At 54.5% G+C, this 18516-nt stretch overlaps 1 protein-coding gene across 5 annotated transcripts in view; it reads left to right on the forward strand.

The window, feature by feature from the left end:
• The window catches only part of PTPRS (protein tyrosine phosphatase receptor type S), a 109985-nt gene that overhangs the window by 47878 nt on the left and 43591 nt on the right, over nucleotides 1-18516 (forward strand). For all 5 annotated transcript variants that reach the window (XM_065917980.1, XM_065917978.1, XM_065917981.1 and 2 more), the window contains exons 3-6: nucleotides 3377-3522; nucleotides 4088-4229; nucleotides 10195-10383; nucleotides 16982-17092. In XM_065917980.1, the coding sequence (XP_065774052.1) occupies nucleotides 3377-3522; nucleotides 4088-4229; nucleotides 10195-10383; nucleotides 16982-17092 (588 nt within the window). The remainder of the gene's footprint in view (nucleotides 1-3376; nucleotides 3523-4087; nucleotides 4230-10194; nucleotides 10384-16981; nucleotides 17093-18516) is intronic.

Genomic DNA, 18516 nt, shown 5'->3' on the forward strand with positions numbered 1-18516 from the left:
GCCAAGCCCTTCCCAACCTCCCCGTGCTGTTGGCATCACCTCTGAACCTCAATCTCTTCATTTAAGAAATGGGAACACCCGGGGTGCTGTCTGTCACCAAAAACCCACAACCCTGGGTATCAAGTGTACAGTGTGCAAGGGTTTGGGAACCAAATGGAACCAGGTTGGAATCTTAGCTCTTGCCCATCACAAGCTGGGTAAGCAGGGGCCAGTCAATCTCCCTCTCTGAGCCTCGGAATAGAGCTGGTGTGAGAACAGGCCCAGCATAAAAGGAACGCTTGCTTGCCAGAAGCTGCAGCCATACCCCAGCGTCTTTCTTGTGTCTGGAGCCCCTTTGCCAAGAAGAGGAGGGGAGGCTTGTCCAAATAAGAGACTTTAAGCATCCACAAGAATTAGTCTAATGGGAGATGCAGCAGGCGGAGGAAGCTTTTCTGGGCTGGCTGGACTCCCAGAGCTGCCTGGACGTAGGCTGAGGCGCGTCTGCCCTGAAGAGAGGGGGAGCCAGGGAGCGAGTGGGCAGCTTCATTACTCAGTATTTGGCAAACATCAGGGTTCAAGTGCTTCCCAGGTGGCGTTAGTGGTAAAGCACCCACCTGTCAATGCAGAAGACGTAGGAGATGTGGGTTTGATCCCTGAGTGGGGAAGGTTCCCTGGAGGAGGGCATGGCAACCCACTCTAGTATTCTTGCCTGGAGAATCCCATGGACGGAGGAGCCTGGTGGGCTACAGTCCATGGGGTCGCAAGGAGTCAGACACGACTGAAGCAACTTAGCACACATGCATGCACAGGGTTCAAAGCCCCAGTTTTTCAAGTGTCACCGGGCTCAGAGAGGTGATGTGAGGGAGTCCCCGGGAGTGGGGTTCATTTCACACCCACCCTGCCAGGTGGCATGGAACCAAGTATTTCAGCCCAGTGTGATCAGGGCTGTGATGGAGGGGGGCACCCAGGGAAGGATGGGGACAGAGGCGGTCCTCACCCAGCCAGTGGTAACCCAAGAAGGCTCCCTGGGGGAGGTGCTGGCCGAGCAGAGGTTGAAGCTGCCAGATGCAAGGAGGAGGAAGGATAGTTCAGGCTCTCATCGGGTCTCGTTCCCTGGATTGGAGGGTCCTCGGGGTGTGTCCCCGACCCCGAGTGGTAAACAGGCAGCTGGATGCTTTTCCCTCCTTGCAGCTGGCTTCTGCCCTTCCTTCCAGCAACTCCCGAGGGAGGGTTTTTCCCAGAAGCAAGATTCCTGACCCAACTGCAGTGACTTTCCCCCCTGACCTTGGCTGGGGACGCATATGGCCCCAGTCACCGTTCCAGGAGGAGGGGCAGGCCCAGCCCAGGGCTACTTAGCAGGGAGCAGCAAAAACATGTCAGTCAGGCTCTGGGCCTGGGGAGTGAGAGGAGCAGAAGATGCAGGCGTAGGGTCAGGGAGACCCAGGTTCAAACCCCGGTGCTGACACGTCTGAGCTGTGTGAACTTGCACAAGCTCGTTAACCTCTCAAGCTGTACAGTCCTCTCTGTAATGGGATGAACAGTCACCTCCGCAGTGGACTACACGGGAGCTGAAGGAGGCCACACATGCCTGCACACAGTGGGTCTGCTGATTTTCCAGAGAGACGGCCAGTGTAGACTCACAGAGTCATATCAGTGGGAACACAGCCTGAATGAGGGAGGTGAGGCCAGTCAAGCCACGGGAATAGGGACTCTGTATTTTGTTCAAGGCCTGAGTCACAGATGGTAGAAATTGGGGTTGTGGCACCCAGATTTGGAACCTGAGGTCTTCTTGAACTTCTCAGCACTCCTGAGTAGCCAAAACTTTCTACATGAACCTATGAGGCCTAGTTGTTGCTTAAACTGGAGTTGTTCATCCTCTGTGCCTCAGATCCCAAACTTTTACTTAATATATTTCTTCAATCTACTCACCTTTCTATTCAAACCTTACAGAAATAATAATTGCAATTTATTTGCAAATAGTTCTCAGTCTAAAGAAGGTACCAGGCTGTGAAGCCTCCCTTCCCCTGAGTCTGGCTACCTGCTTTTTCCTCTGAGAGGCAGGTGTTGTTTCTATACACACACACACACATACACACACACACACACACGCACACACTTTACCCATTTTCAGTTTTCTCATCATACAAATAACATTCACTACACATTTCTCCCTGCATTTTTGGTCCATTTTGTATGGTATCTTACGTTCCTTCCCTAGTAGCTCATTACAGAAGTATCCTTGTCCCTTTTTAGAGCTGCATAGTATTCCAATTCATGTGTGGCCGTATTCATTTAATAATTCCCTTTTGTTGGATACATGGGTTGTTTCCTTCAGGACTTTCTAAGCACGTTGCAGCCCTTAAGTCTGTTGGCAAAACTCTCAGAAACAGCTGAATATCCCATATTCATTTTATGGGTTATCTTGTAGCTTTACTGTGGCTGGAAATCCAGGATACCTTTGGGCGATTCAAAGGTTACTGTGAAAAGTCCATAAAAAAAGAGAACAATGTTAATGAGCTCTCACCAGGTGCCAAAGCCTGAGTGAGGTCCAGACTTGAAGATGTCTAGGTGTAAAAGACATCCTAACTCCCACTTGAGACTTACCTGGGGAGATTTTAGCACATCACATCATCATGAGGGACAGAGGATGTGGGCACAGGACCAGCCCCATTCAAATCCCTGCTCAGCCCCTGGCTGGCTGTGTGTCCAGGCAGATGGCTTGCTTCACTTTTCCTGTGTGTGAAATAAGGATTATGGTGGCTCTGCCCACCCAGCGCTGGCAGAAGAATTTTTTTTGAGGGGGGCTACACTGCACAGCTTGTGGGATACTAGTTCCCCAACCAGGGTGTTTGGACACCTCCCATGGATGAAGAGGCTGGGGTCTTGGGTTCAAGTGCTGGTTCTGACCTCAGGTCCCTTGGTCACCCCCCCCACCCCCCTGCTTCCCTGTTCAGTGCCTCGGTTTCCCCATGTGTGCCATTGGGGGATTAGACAGAGTTATCTCTTCCCAAGCCATTTTAGGACCAAGGACCCTCCAGGGTTTGGCTGGTCACTACTGAGGGCCGAATTTGGGAACCCTAGAGTCTCAGGGGTCTCCCCTCCCACCTTCCTTTATGGCACTGCATCTGAGTGGGTATGCACACATGAGGCTGTGTCCGTGTGTGAGTGTGTGTGGCTATTGTGTCCAGAAGCAGGGAGGTGGGGTGCTGGGCAGGCCCCGGGGTCCCCGTGGAGAGTGAACAGTGGCACCATCTCTCCTTCCTCCTCTCCAGCCCTCATGTTGGGCCCACGTGGTGCCTCTGTGGCCAGGCGGGCTGGAGGGCACGTTTACCTGGCCCCGTGGGGTCCTGATCACATGCCCAGGCCCACCAGAGCTCCTCTTCCTCTCTCTCCCCAGAGCCCCCCAGGTTCATCAAAGAACCCAAGGACCAGATCGGAGTGTCGGGGGGCGTGGCCTCCTTTGTGTGTCAGGCCACAGGTGATCCCAAGCCACGGGTGACCTGGAACAAGAAGGGCAAGAAGGTCAATTCACAGCGCTTTGAGGTGAGTGGCCGGGGAAGGGAGGGGAGACAGCCCAGGGCCAGCCCCCTCCCACCCCCGCACCCCACCACACCCCCCGCCATGGGGCCATGGCCGCTCAGCCACAGAAGCCGTCCCAGGAACATTCCCACATGGAGCTGGCTCCCTCCCCATCTGGGACCCGTCTCTTCTTCCACCACCTCCCCGGCAGGTGCACCCTGACGCATGCTCCGTGAGGGCCATGCCAGGCTCACTTATTCTGCCACCTTTGTGCTGTGTGGCCTCAAGCACTGCTCTGCTTCTCTGGACCTTTATCTCACAGAAGGGAATTCACAACCCTGTGCCCATGTCCATGGTCAGACATACACGTTTCCACATCCAGCATGCCTTTGCATGCCTATCCCCAGACTTACGTGCGTGTATCACGAACCCATGTACGCACAATACCCTTTATTCATACAGACCCAGTTTTCTGCCTCCAGTATCTATACACGGCCCACACACACATGTGTGTATAGCCCCCAGCTCCTCTCCTGGTCACCCCTGGGACTCCAGCCTCACCCTGAACTTTCTCCCCTCCCCACGACAGACGATCGAGTTCGATGGGAGTGCAGGGGCTGTGCTGAGGATCCAGCCACTCCGGACACCCCGAGATGAGAATGTGTATGAGTGTGTGGCCCAGAACTCAGTCGGGGAGATCACCGTCCACGCCAAGCTCACTGTCCTCCGAGGTATCGGGTTCCCCAGGGTGTGTGGAGGAGGCCCTGGGGCCTGGTTTTGGGGACAGATACCAAAGGGATCCATGAAAGTCTTGCTTTGGATTTTCACTTGTGGGGGACTTTGATCTCCTTTTTTTAGCCCATAATACCACTGGGTGTTAAAACCTTCTGGTAGTAATTTATTGAGCCTTTGCAAAAAAGAAGAGCAGCCTGTTAAGGGATTAGTACAAAAGGTGCATCCAACTCAAACTGAGAATTCATTTGTTCATGTAATTAAAATGTTTGTGGATTATACGGCTTCAGGTTCAGCTGGATCCAGGAACTCATACCATGTTCTCAGGGTTCATCTTCTGACTCTGGGTGTTCTCTTCCCCATCAACTGTATTCTCAGTGAGATCTCCCCATTAGCTCCAGACTCTGGGGCCTGTACACAAAAGAGATGACTAAGTGACCCAGGACTGCTCATTGACCCACCTTGGGTCAGATGACCATCCCTGAACTTGTCACTGTGGTTGGAGGAAGAAATACTCTGATTGGCAGAGTTTTCCCTGAAGTCAAGGGTGGGTCTGCCCATGTAGACAGGGTCAATAAGGGGTGGTCTCCCCAAAGAAACAGAGGAGAAATAGCAGCTGGCTAGGCAGAAGCAGCTAACCACACCTCCCCACACATTCCCATGGATCCGTCCTGTGGACTGCCTGCTGGCCTCGGTGGACTGGGGCACCAGGAAATGGCTTCTTTATTGTAATACAGCATCATTCAGACAGTCTTGCCGCAAACCCGCCTCCCACCTGCCCACCAGCTGCTCCTGACTGCATTCTCCCTTGCAAGGTGATTAATTTAACCCAGGGGCCTGCAACTTGGGTTCACATCCTGGCACTGCCATTCTGTAGCTTCGTGACCTTGGGCAAGTTAATGAACCTCTCTGAGCTGCAGTTCCCTCACCTCCAAAGTGGAATAATGATGATGTTCACCACAAGGGATTGTTACATGAACCACAGAAGTAGACAAAACAAGTCACGGACCAACAGGGTGCCGTGTGGGGAACAAGCATTTGGTTGGTGCTACCCATCTGGTATTATTGCCATCGTTGGTGTTGTTCTGGTTGTGACAGGACAGCTACCATCAGCCATTGTGCAGCTGTGGGGTGGGTTCTGCCTGTGGCTGCAGCGCCACCCTAACCCTCTCTGATCTCTAAGTATAAGCCAGCCGGGACTTCCCTGGCAGTCTGGTGGTTAAGACTTTGCACCTCAGCTCTAGGGACACAGATTCGATTCCTGGTCAGGGAACTAAGATCCTGGTAAGCAACGTGGCCCAAAGGAAAAAAAAGTACAAGTCAATGCCAGCCATCCGGGGCAGGTGGTCCCCACATGTGGCTCCCAGGTTGGGAGTCACGCAGTGTCCTCCCTGGCAGCTTGGAGCCCCGGGAGGAGCCTTCATGTTGGCCACAGGGCCACTTGATCCCAGACCCTGATGTGTGCCCGCCCTCATCTGTTACTGCCTGGAAATTCCTAGTAATTTTCAAACAAGGGGCCCCATAGTTTCATTGTGTGTGGGTCCTGGAGCTGGTCCTGCTAGGGGATGGAGGAAGGAGGAGGGGAGGGGAGGAGTCCGCCTGCCCCAGCCCGCCCCGCCTCTTCCCAGTAGATATTTTTGCCCTGACCTTTCCCCGGGCACAGACGGAACAGCGCGCCTCCCGCTGTACACAAACTGCCTGCCCCCCCCCTCCCCCCCGTGCCAGCCTCCATTGTAAGCGCTCAGAGAGTTAAAAGGACACGCTGTGAATCTATTAACTGCCCAGTGTCTGGGAGTCTGGGAAAGACACATCTCCGCTCCCTGCCCCCCATCTCGGCCCTCAGCGTCTCTCTGTTCTCAGGGCGCCTAAACAGACGTGGTGCTTAGGCTGGGCGCTCAGCCCAGAGCGTTTGACCTGGAGCGCCTGTCCCCCTGCCTCCTTTGAGCTCCAGGGACCCCCCAGCTGAGCGGGAAGGTCTGGGCTGCTGGGCCCAGCCCTCCCCCCCAACCTCTTTTCCCCGATGCCATCTGATTGTGGACGCAGCGCACGCCTCTCACGCTGTTGTTTTAATTAAACTCCGAGGAATCCAGCACAATGTGGTACTCGATGAGCATTTTTGTTTAATTAGGAGCTCTTGGTAACGTCAGGCGGCCGCAGCCTACCCCCTACCCGGGCTGGCTGCCGCCCATGGGCACGCACGCCCCTCCCCTGCGGGGCTGCACGCACCCAGGAAGTGCCCACGTGTGGACACACGTGGGGTGTGGGTGAGCGCACATGCACACCCGTATGCGCACACGCAGGAAACGTCGGCACAGAGGGACCCTGGCAGCCCCAGCCTCCAGCATGTCTAGACCAGCTTTGAGCACCTAGGATTGAGGCCCGGTTATCTTGGCCCGAACTTCCAGTGACGTCATCAGTAGCCAATCAGGACCGTGCAGTGAGGTGGTCCCGGCCTCTCGGCCCAGGAAGAACGAACTGGGTGTGAAGCAGCTTAGCCAGGATCCAGTCGCTCTGACCCAACAAGTCCAGGTCCGGCTTGGGGGTTCTGCAGTCACTGGCCCCATCCAGCTTCCCCCGGATCTAGCACAGCCTGGATTCGAATTCCAGCCTTGCTGAGACCGGACTGTATGACTCAGGGCAGGTGTGCCCTGTGTTTGAACCTCAGCTTTCCCCTCTGTGAAATGGATCCCTTCTCAGAGGCAGATACAGGAAATTAGCTAACATTGCCTGGTACATACTTAGTGCTCAGGATTTGGGACTCAGGCTGTTTTCCTCTATGAAGTGACTCCTGCCTGGACAGGAACCACAGCGCTGTTGTTTAACTGCAGACATGGAGTGATGGTGTCCCTGCTCACCTCTCCCTCACCCGGTCTTGGCTTCCTGCACCCTCCAGGTACTTGGGTCTCTATCCTCTCCCCACCTGGTGTCTACTTGCCTACCTCTTCCCCAGTTCCCTGTCCATCCCCCAATAGCCCCACCATGCCTTGTTTCCCTCCTGGGCATCTGTAATCAAATAAATGAGTGTTATTTCCTTTTTACGCAAATAGCAGCTATGTCTATACCAGGAAGTGGCAAGCTTCTCCTGTAAAATGCCAGAGAGTAAATATTTTTGACCCTGCAGGCCAGAGAGTCTTTGTTGCAACTTCTCAGTTCAGGCCAGTGGCTGGGGATGATGAGGAAACCAGTGGGTGTGGCTGTGTGCCAATAAAACTTTATCAACAAAAATAAGCAGGGGGCCGGATTTGGCTCACGGGCCATAGTTTTCAATCCTTGGTCTACACATCTTTCACTGTGTCCAGTTAGCGGTGCATCTTGGACTTTGTTCTGAGTCTGTAAGGTGATTCCTTCTGCTGTTTTGGGGACCTGCCCTGTGGCTGGCCCGGGCTGTGTCTAATGAGGCTCTGTTGACAGACATTTAGATTGTTGCCAGCCTTTTGCTGTTAGTGTTGGCACCTTGGGAATACGTCTGCCTTCCTCCTTGGTGTACAGGCTCAGGGGTCTCAGGTGGATGATGCCAAGTCACCTCTACGCCTGGTTCCACTGAACCAACACATTCCTGCCTGCCACAGACAAGCAGGCCTGTGTCTTGTCTCATCAGCCCTGTGTGCACTTTCTTGTCCCTTGTGACTATATCACTTGTTCATCGGGGTGGGATGGGGACTGTGTTAGTTTTCTAGGGCTGCTCTAACAAAGTACCACCATCTAGGTGGCTTATGTCACATGCTTTTGTTCATAGTCCTGGGCTGGAGGTTCAAGATCAAGGTGTCAGCAGGGTTGGTTCCTTCCGAGGCCTCTTTCCTTGGCTCAAAGACAGCCGTCTTATCCTCCGTCTTTATATGATCTCTGCTCCATGTGTGCCTGGGTTTTAAATCTCCTCTTCTTAGGAGGACACCAGTCCTGTTGGATTAGGGTCACACTAGTGCCACCTTTGACTTAATGATCTCTGTAAACGCCTTCTCTCTAAATATAGTCTGATTCTGAGGTCCCGGGGGTTAGGGTTTCAACCTGTGAATTATTGTTCAGTTGCTAAGTGTATCTGACTCTTGGCGACCCCAGGGACTGCAGCATGCCAGGCTTCCCTGTCATTCACCAACTCCTGGAGCTTTATCAAACCCACGTCCATTGAGTCGGTGATGCCATTCAGCCTATTCATAGGGTTTCAACCTGTGAATGCGGGTGGGGTGTCTTTCAGCCCATAACAAGGGGATGGTGGCTGTTCTAACTGTAGCTGAGGAGGTATGCCCCACCCCAGGGAACCCTTTGTTCATTGTGGATGCGAGGCCAGACTGGAGCTGCGGTGTTAGGGGTCGGAGCAAAAGGTACCAGGGGTCCAGGTGCTGAAGGGGGGAGGGCAAAGTGTACAGGAGGGGGCAGGACCTGCCAGGAGGCCCTGAAGCCGCCTCCCGCCTCCCTGATGCCAGCTCCAGCTGAGTCAGGCCATGGAGCCCATGGTGTGACACGTAGATTACACTAACGGAGACCACCCGGCTTGTCACCTCGGTTGTGTTAGTTTCAGGTGGCTCAGCAGTAAAGAATTCTCCTGCCAACACAGGAGGCACAGGTTAAATCCCTGGGTCGAGAAGATCCCCTTGAGGAGGGTATGGCAACCCATTCCAGTATTTTCTTGCCTGGAGAATCCCATGAATGGAAGAGCCTGGTGGGTTATAGTCCATGGGGTTGCAAAGAGTCAGACATGACTAAACATGCATGCACGCTAAAAACCAGCAAAGTGAATCTGTTATACAAATACATATATCTACTCTTCTTCAGATTCTTTCCCCATATAGGCCATTATAGAGTATTGAATTGCATTCTCTGTACTATCCAGTAGGTCCTTATTCATTATCTGTTTTATATGTAGTAGTGTGTATGTGTCAAGAGAACCACATTCTTATCCATCACTAGAACATGGGGACCAAGTCTCCAGGGAGAGGTATTTTCTCCCCCCACCACCTTTATCTGGAGGCTCACCAGTGAATAGGGAGACCGAGGCCAGGAGGCGTGCCTCTCACAGGTTGGCAGTAACTGAGGCTGAGTCGTCTGCTCATTAATTGAGCACCTACTGTGTGCCAGGACCTACATGGGGTGGTAAGGACACGGCAGAGACACAGATGCATTGTGATCTACAGAGTTTGATGTTTGGATGTTCTAGAGTATGGGAGGGTTTTAATTTTTATTATTAGTTTTTGACCACACCGCCAGCACCTGGGATCTTAGTTCCCCAACCAGGGATGGAACCCATACTCCTTGCAGTGGAAGCACGGAGCCTTAACCTCTGGACCACCGGGGGATTTCCCAGGGTGTTTGTAACTTGTGACTGCGAGCTTTGCCCAAGGTGATGTGGATGCATCACCAAGGAGTGATGCTGGAGGGGGCCTGATGACTTTGGGGGACCAAAGTGGCTGGCGTGTTTGGATGGAGAGACTGAGAAGAGTGGGGCTGGCCCAAGATGGGGCTGCCGAAGCCACTGGTGGCCAGCACCAGGCAAGGAGCCTGGGTTCCTCCAGAGGGCGGAGGAGATGACAGCGGAGCGGGCGACACGGGGTGGTGTGGCCCTGTTTACATTTTGAAAAGCTCCCTTGGGCTGCTGTGAAGTAACCCGAGGGCTCTGTAAGTTCAGCGCTGCTGACATCAGGGCCGTTCTGGGCACTGTGAGGGGTGGAGCAGCATCCCTGGCCCCCACCCACTTGATGCCGAGAGTGACAACCATGGACATCCCCAGACGTGGCCCAGTGTCCCCTGGGGGCAGGATCGGCCCAGGTCAGAGACACTGGTCTAGCCTGATGTCCTCCCAACAGTTACCACAGTTTCCCACAGACAGAAGAGGAAACAGCCTACAGGAGATCACCCAGCCAGGCAAGGGCTGCCCCCAGGGCCCATCCCCAAGCCCCACCCTGGAGGGACAACTGTGCAATAACTGGATCTCTGCTGTTTTCCCCATCACCCGCTCCCCCCCCCACCCAGAGGACCAGCTGCCCCCCGGCTTCCCCAACATCGACATGGGCCCCCAGCTGAAGGTGGTGGAGCGGACACGGACGGCCACGATGCTCTGTGCTGCCAGTGGTAACCCTGACCCCGAGATCACCTGGTTCAAGGACTTCCTGCCCGTGGACCCCAGTGCCAGCAATGGGCGCATCAAGCAGCTGCGATCGGGTGAGCGCAGGGGGCCAGGAGGATATGGGAGCTGCAAAGGGTGGGAGGGGGAGGGCAGCATCTCAGGGCCCGAGCCCCGGGGACTGAAGGAGGACAGAAAGGCAGAGCTGATGTGCAGCCGTGGAAGAGAGAAGGGTGTCTTTGGAGCCGAATCAGTGGGGATGTGATAAGGTGGAGACTGACAGGGGTAATGGGGAGCTATGGTGGGTGCTGGGGGCGAGTTCTTCAGTGCCTGAGTGGAGCCATAGCCGACTCAGATACACACAGTGAAGGTGGCTGCTGAGGCCGTGGGAGCAGAGTGTCCCCGGTACCCAAGCAGTGGAGTCCTAATGGGGTACAGAGAGTTGCAGGTAATGGAAAGCCAGAGGAGGATGGGTATCTGCAGTGCCCCTGCATTGGGAACACAGTGGGGGACAGACAGGCAGGGGAGATGGGGAGCTGTGGAGGGTGTTGAAGGAAGGCCATCTTCAGCATCTGAGCACTGGCTGTATAAAGGCACAGTCGAGGTACTGGGGAGCTGTGGAAGCTGGCAGGGGGAGGTGTGTTCTGAGCAGAAACAGTGGACTTGTCCTGTGAGGATGTAATGAGGTCCAGACAGGTAGGGGTAGAGGGGAGCATAAAGCAAAGGCTGGAGAGTGTTTCCGATGCTGAAGCAGTGAGCATCTCCAGAGAAGATAAAGGCACAGACAGGGAGTGTAATGGGGAGCCACAGAGGGCTGCAGGGAGTGAGCATCTCCAAGACAGTAAGGATGTGATGGGACACTGGTAGTTAGTCCACCCAGGCTAAGGGGGCCTTGGGACAGAGCACACGGCCTGGGCCACCTTGGGGCCGAGCACTTCTACAACTATGTCTCAGCGCAGCAGCCCCCTGCCCCCGTCTGTGAGTCCATCTGTCTGCAGAGCTGTGTGCACTGTCTGTTGTCACACTGCTTCACGAACCTCTGTGTGTGTGTGTCCAGGCTCCCCATGTGTCCTGACTTAACACGCAGCCATGCCATCGGCACACAGGTCGCCCTCCCCCTCCCAGAGCAAGACTCATCCGCGTGCATCTCAGCCACACGTGTGTCTGCGTGACAGTCCCTCCCGTGTGCACGTCTCAGCCTGGTCCTTGTGTACACAGACACGTGTGTGATCCGGGCGTGCCTCCGGGCACTCCTGCATGCTTTGGTCCATTCTGAAGACACGTGTGGGTGTATCCCCTTTTTCCCTTTCCCTCTTCTCTGAGGGCCCCCACCCTGGAGCCAGTTTTGCCTGAAAGCCTCTCCAGCAGTCTCACCATACCTCCTCCGCCACTCACTGCCCAGCCTCATCTTCCGAGGAGTCCCGCTTGCCCATTTCCTACTTTCTGCTCCCCCCAACAAAGACTGAAAACCTGAAAAGGGGCGGATGTTAAGCCCAGAATTTCTTCCCTGGAGAGACGTGGCCTTCCTGGTGCCGACCTGTCTGAGGATATTTGCAGCTTGGGGGGTTCAGCTGGAGGAGTGGTGGCAGCCTTGGGAACCCAGTTGCTTCTCTGCTGGTTTCCACCATTGTCACACCAAAATAATGAAGTGATTGAGTGTGGACCCAGGTGCCCGGTCACCTGGGCATGTCCTCCTCTCTGGGTCTCAGTGTCCTCATGAAACGAGCCTACTCCCTAGCGTCACTGTCCGGGGCCCCTGACAGGCTGCTTGGCCCTACCAGAAACTGAGTGAACATCGGCTGCTTTAAAAATCGTAATCAAGGGACTCGCCTGGTGGTCCAGTGATTAAGACTCTGAGCTTCTACTGCAGGGGACGCAAGTTTGATCCCTGGTTGGGAAACTGAGATCCCGCAAGCCACGTGGCACAGCCAGAAAAAAAAACATTGTAATCAATCTAATTATTATTCCGACATCCCCTCCCATCCCCAGAGGATACAGGCTTCTGTATAACCACCCGTTAACGTTCCTGTTCTCTTTTCTTGTCCCTCTGTTGTAAACGTTCAGAAACCTTTGGTAAGTTTAATTTCTTCACCATGTCAACAACTAACGCCCTCCTCGTGTCCCCTACCCCACTCCCTGCCCTCAGACTAACGGCCACCGTGACAGTAACTGTGACCCGTTCCACGTGGCATGTCTACTAACGTCCCCCTGCCCCTGCCCCCGCTGCCCCCCCCCCCCGGCCACCTGGCCTTCCCCATCTGGGCTCCAGGGGGCTACAGAGAAAAGAGCCTAAAAGGAAAAGAGGAAAAAAAGACCAGACCACAAGGGACTTACTGGAGCTTCATACATAACATACCCGCCCCCATCCCCCTTGCCAGCCCCTTCTGGGCCTTGACACTGCTGGAAAATGTGAAATTATAGAAAGTTAGGGGCTAGATGTAGGGGGAACGTTCTGTCTGGGCTAGTACTGGGTGCATCTTTTTCTCTTCTCCTAGCATCCAACCTGAAGCCCCTGAATCCAACTGCTGGGCTAATTCTTACTAAGGTGAGAATGACTGCTATTGACCCACAATAGTAACTTCTCATCTTCCTCGGAGTAGGAGGCAAAACAACCTTTAACACCCACTCTTCATGTGTGGTCTTCCTCTCAATATAGTGACCATGGGCTATTATGGCCGTCTTGGAAAGCTCTGTCCTTCACTCTCTGGGTTCTGTCACCACAGTCTTAGTAAAACAGCCTGAGCAGGAGCTGACCTAGATTCCCACTGACCCGAATTTTTCCTGTCCACAGTACAGCCTCAGGCTAATTCCCCTCCCTTCCTCTCCCCTCCTCCTCCAATATGAAGAGGGGGAGTGGCCCCATTAGATTGGGGATTTTCTAAGAGATAATATAGGACCCTCCTAAAAGTTCTAGAAGGGCCCCAGCCTGGGAGGCTGAAGAACTGAGTTCAAGGCCCGCCTCTGCCTCTGACTCATGGCGCGACAATTCTTGGAACTTGTGGGCCTCAGTTTGCCTCTCTGCAAAATGGGCTGGGGCCAGATGGAGAGGGGTGTGTTTTCTTTGCTGTGGCATTGGGGATTATCAGGTGTCATCAGCACAGGGGTGGGGGGTGGCCCATATCACTCCTGAGGATGCAGAATTCTAACCAGGGGCCACTATGTCTGGTTTCCTGAGCTGTCCCAGCCCCCAGAATCCATAGAGACACACGTCCTTTTCCTCTTTTCCTTTTGGAAATTAGGCTGCAAGGCCCTCCTTCTTCCCTCCATCCCCTTTCACCACCCTCCCCTGCCCCTCCTACTTGGCCTGTCTGTAACCATCTTCCAGTTTGCTTTATTAATGCCCAACCCTGGGGCACTAACCCCTCTCCCGCCCTATCTCTAACAAGGTTCCCAAGATCCCCCATTGTTCCCTGTCCCTCCCGAGAAGGAATCTAGGAGGGGAAGTCATGGACCTCCCTCCCTCCGCCCAAAAGGAAGGCAGCCGACAGTGCCAGGCCAGGCCAGGCCATGTACCACCCTGAGGCAGAGCCACGCCCCTCCGGCCAGTCCACAGGGGCTTCTAGACTCAGCCCCTCCTTCCCCAAGAGATTCCCGCCTTCTATGGGAAGCCCTCCTGATTGGCAAGCCCCGAGTGCCCATCTCCTCCTGGGAGCCTTGCCTCGTCTTCCTGGACAGCGCCTGCAGGGTCCATAGACCCAGGGCTGCCTACCTCAGCCCCCTCCCAGCCCTGGGGCAGAGTGGACAGGCCTGGCTGGCAGCCCGGCCCCGCCTCCCCGGGGCCCCGCGGCCCCCCAGGACTGCCTTCTGACATTCACCTGACTCTCTCTGCTTCCCTTACAGAAAGCACTCCGATCCGAGGTAAGAGGCTCTTTCCTCACCCACCCACCCACTCACGGTCTCTCTCACTCCCCGCCCAGCCCCCCAGGCTCCACAGGGGGCTGCCCCAGGCCCCGCTCCACATGTCTCCTCCTCACCCTGCCCAGTGTCCATACAGTCTGTGTCTGCGTCACTGTCTGTGGCTGGGGGCTGAGGGTGGCCGTGTTGGCCCCTCGGGTCACCTGGCCACAGGGGGTTATGTCCTCCGGAAGGTGCAGTACCTCCCATGCCTGCCCAGAGCGCTGATGACTGCTCTGTATGCAGCCCTCATCCGTCTCTAGCCTTGGTTTTCACATCTGTATAATGGGTGTGCAGAGAGGGGCCTTCCAGCTGTGAAGCTTTGATCTGGGTGATGTGGGGGTGTGGGGGTCCAGCTCTCTGAAGGAGCAGAGAGTCTCAAAGGCAGCCCCATGGAGCTGCCCCAAAGAATAGACTAGAACAGGCCTGGGTGGGAGCCCGAGGGAAGAGTCCGAGTCTGGTCCTGACTCTGCCATGAGTGTCTGTGTGACCTGGGACAGGTTCCATGCCCTCTCTGGGCCCCCAGAGTGGTATCTGCCTGCCTGCTTCCCTGGAGCCTTGAGGTTGGTAGGAAGTGTTATGTAGGGACAGAACCCTAATCCACAGCCCCTAGAAAAAACTTCCCCATCTGTGGGTTCTCCCCACTTGTGTGGGACAACCACAAATGAAGCTGAGACGGGGGCTTTATTTGAGACCATGGACTGGAGTTTTGGATTCCTGGTGCCAGGGACTCTAATCAAAACCTGTGATCAGAAAAAGTAAAAAAAAAAATTTAAAAAACAAAAATAACCACCTGTAATTGTTATTGGAGGTATTCCCTCATCTTCATGTTACTCATAAGCAACAAGTTACAGGGTCTAGGCCGCAGATAGCCACACAGTTTAATTAACTTATGAAAGTGAAAACTTTGGTCCAGGCCTTTGGTTTCAAACATACCGTGGAAATCTCTGCCTCACTTTTATTTGTTCATGGGTGCTCAAGTATTTGATCGAGGCCCATGATTTCAAACATACTTAGAGGTGTTCGCTGGACTTCATTTACTTGTGAAAATGAAGATTTCTCCCAGACCTGTGATTTCAGATAACTTTGGGAAAGTCTTGACCACATTTTCATTTACTCGTGAACACTGTAGTGTCCATGGCCTTGTGCATTCAAACACTGTTAAGAAGATTCATTCATTTTCACACATTCATGGGAAGTGAAGTCTTTCATCTGGACCTGTGATTTCAGACATATTGAAGGAGGTAGTCTGCCCTAGTTTCATTTACTTGTGGGCACCAAGGCCCTTTATTTGGGCCTGTGATTTTAAATATGCTTAAGATGGAATTTCTCTGTTGGTCCAGTGGTTAAGACTTAACCTTCCAATGCAGGGGGTGCGGGTCTGATCCCTGGTTGGGGAGCTACAATTCCACATGCCTCATGGCCAAAAAACTAAAACAGAAACAATATTGTAACAAATTCAATAAAGACTTTAAAAATGGTCCACATTTTTTAAAAAATACAAACTTTAAAAAATCTGCTTAAGAAAATTGACCATTTCTTCAAATTCTTTATTGACTCATGACCAACAAATTCTTTAATCCAGTTTTAGGATTTCAAACACATTGGAGGCATTTCAACCTCAACTTTATTTGTGCAGATTAGAGGTTTTCCTTTAGACCTTCGATTTCAAACATTTGAAAATTCTCCCCATTAACCTCTGAGCACCATGGACTTGGGTCTCCGTCTATGATTGCAAACTCACTTAGACAATTCATTTACTTATGGATCCTGGATCTAGGGCCGTGGTTTTGAAACAGGTCCATGAATTCAGACTAATTGACATAGATAACTGTAAGCCTCTGGGGAAATTCATTCTTCAGTTCGTTTCAGGTACAGAAAGCTTGAATCCAGCCCTTTGACTTCAAACTTACTTGATGTATAGCATTGGCCAAAAAGTTTGCTCTGGTTTTTCTGTTCCATTGTATGGAAAAAGTCCAATCGAACTTTTTGGCCAGCTCAATATATCACTCTCAGCATCCTTTGCTTTCGCTCTCGTGGAGATGGTAACCCAGTTCTGAAATCTAAACACCCTTGAAGAAATACAGCCCTGTCTCCATTTAAAAGCACCATGGGCTTTGAGGCCTGTGATTCCAAACATACTTGAAGAACCCAGACCCTGTTCACTTACACACTGGTTGAAATGAACAAGCGACCACCAGCTCCCTGAATGGGCGGCTTGTTTGTTTTTATTTAATTTTATTCTGTATTGGAGTATAGCAGATTAACAGTGTTGTGATGGTTCTGGGTGGACAGCAAAGGGCCTCAACCCATATACATATACATGTGTCTGTTCTCCCCCAAACTTCCTCCCAGGCTTGGTACATCATTGGAGGTGACCTCTTCAGTGTCAGGGGCTTTGGAGCAGCTGCTGTGGGTTGGGACTGCCAACCTGCCCTCTACCTCCCCCTGGCGAGCATCATTTGGCACTTTCCTAAATGCACCTCAGTTGGCACATATTCCCCCTATCCCCCAGATTTGTCCTTCAACGTGGCAGTCATTCACAAGGTCCCAGCTGAGGGTGGAGGATTGGCCAGGCAGGCGGTGTGTTCAGAATGGGCCAGAATTGGGGTGGGGAAAGGCAGGCAGCCAGGGAGGCCCTGACCCAGTGGGGGCTTCTAGGGTGACTCAACTTTTCTGTCTGCCTCTCTGGCCCAGCCCAACCAAGAGACAGGCCGGACGGGACTCTGGGACAGCCCTCCCGCCATTCCCCCAAGCCAGGGTCCCCCCTGATGGGCCAGGCCTTGTCCCCTTTTCCCACAGGAGCCCTGCAGATCGAGAGCAGCGAGGAGACGGACCAGGGCAAGTATGAGTGCGTGGCCACCAACAGCGCCGGCGTGCGTTACTCCTCACCCGCCAACCTCTACGTGCGAGGTAGGGCCCCCCGCCCCCACCGGTCCCCCTTCCTCCTCGGGCTCACAGCCTCCGGGCTCCCCTGTCCCCTGCAGACCCCAGCAGGCAGGCCCACCCTGGGTGGAGGCTGCGGGACCTTGGGCAAGGCGGTGTCCCTCTCTGGACCTCAGTTTCCTTGCCTGTAAAATAGAGGCAGCTTCAATTCCCCCAGCCCCGTGCCTGGTGACGGCCGTCCCGTGAGCTGCAGGACGTTGGGGTGGGCGCAGCAGGAGGGGATGGGGCAGGGCCGGAAGGAGGGGGTCTCTCGTGGGCCTACAGGGCCGGGGGAGCCTGCAGGCCTCTGCCCCCCTGCCCACCCGCCCGCCCATCCGAGTCGGCTTCTGTGGTGTGTCCGTGCGGTGCTTCCCTTGCTGTGTGCGCGCTTCGCTTCTCCAGACTCGTGGCCTCGTACCCGCTTCACTGCCCCGCCCTCCAGCGCCCTCAATCTGAGAGTTGGGGGGGGTCTTCAAGGCTGCCCCTGCCGGCCCCAGAGCCTGGTGCTCTCCTGGTCCCCCTCAGAGGAGGATTCCTGTAGGCAGGTGTCCCAGGGGTTGGGCTGAGGCTTGTCAGTTTCCCACTCAGTCACGCCTGGAAGCGCGGGGGGTCCTTGCCTCGGCACCACCCCCACCCCCAACCCAAGGAGGGCCTGAGAGTAGCCCCTGGGTATCTCCTCGAAGGTGCCAAGTGGGGGTACTACCCCTGCTCCTAGATGCCTCTGTGGACCCCCATCTCATCTCTGGGTTGGTTCTCTTCTATCCTTTCGGAAATATTTATTTGCCACCTCCTCCATCTCCTATGTCCCCATGGCTGTTTCTGGTCAGATCTGTGGTGGAAACAGCTTCCACCTGCCAGCAAATGGGGTCCAGTTCATCCCCCGGGGCTGCCCCCAGGTGGCTTCATATCCTTGATCCCAAGCCAACCTTCTTTGAACCTCCCTTCCCCGATTTGACACACCAGGCCCCCCACGGTTCTCCACCTGGGAGGTCATGCAGCTCCTCCCTCACTGGGAGACCCTCAGGCCCTCAGTTCCGCCCCTACCAGACAGCCCCCACCAGCCCTGAAGCAGCACCTTGGCCACCCTTGGGTTCTGCATCTCGCCTCTGAGGAGGAGGTGGCGTGGGGGGCGGGGCTGGGGACCCGGGGGCGCGGGTGGGCAGGGGCCACACCTCCGGTCTGCTGCCATGGCATCTCTGGTGAGTTATAGCGTGTCCACGACTCCAACTGACTGGTCTTCGTCTAACCTGCTTTATTTCTCTGCAAACACCTGGGAAGGGGTTTGTAAGTCTGGCAGGGCTCAAGGAGGACAGTATGGGGCAGGGTGGGGGCGGGCCCCCTAAGCAGGGTGCAACCAGGGAGGGGGGCCAGCCGTGTGTGTCCTCAGTGCCCCTCCCCCTGGAGGGGTGGTC

The sequence above is a fragment of the Muntiacus reevesi genome, chromosome 1 (assembly GCF_963930625.1).
Source record: "Muntiacus reevesi chromosome 1, mMunRee1.1, whole genome shotgun sequence".
In the NCBI taxonomy this organism is placed as follows: domain Eukaryota; kingdom Metazoa; phylum Chordata; class Mammalia; order Artiodactyla; family Cervidae; genus Muntiacus; species Muntiacus reevesi.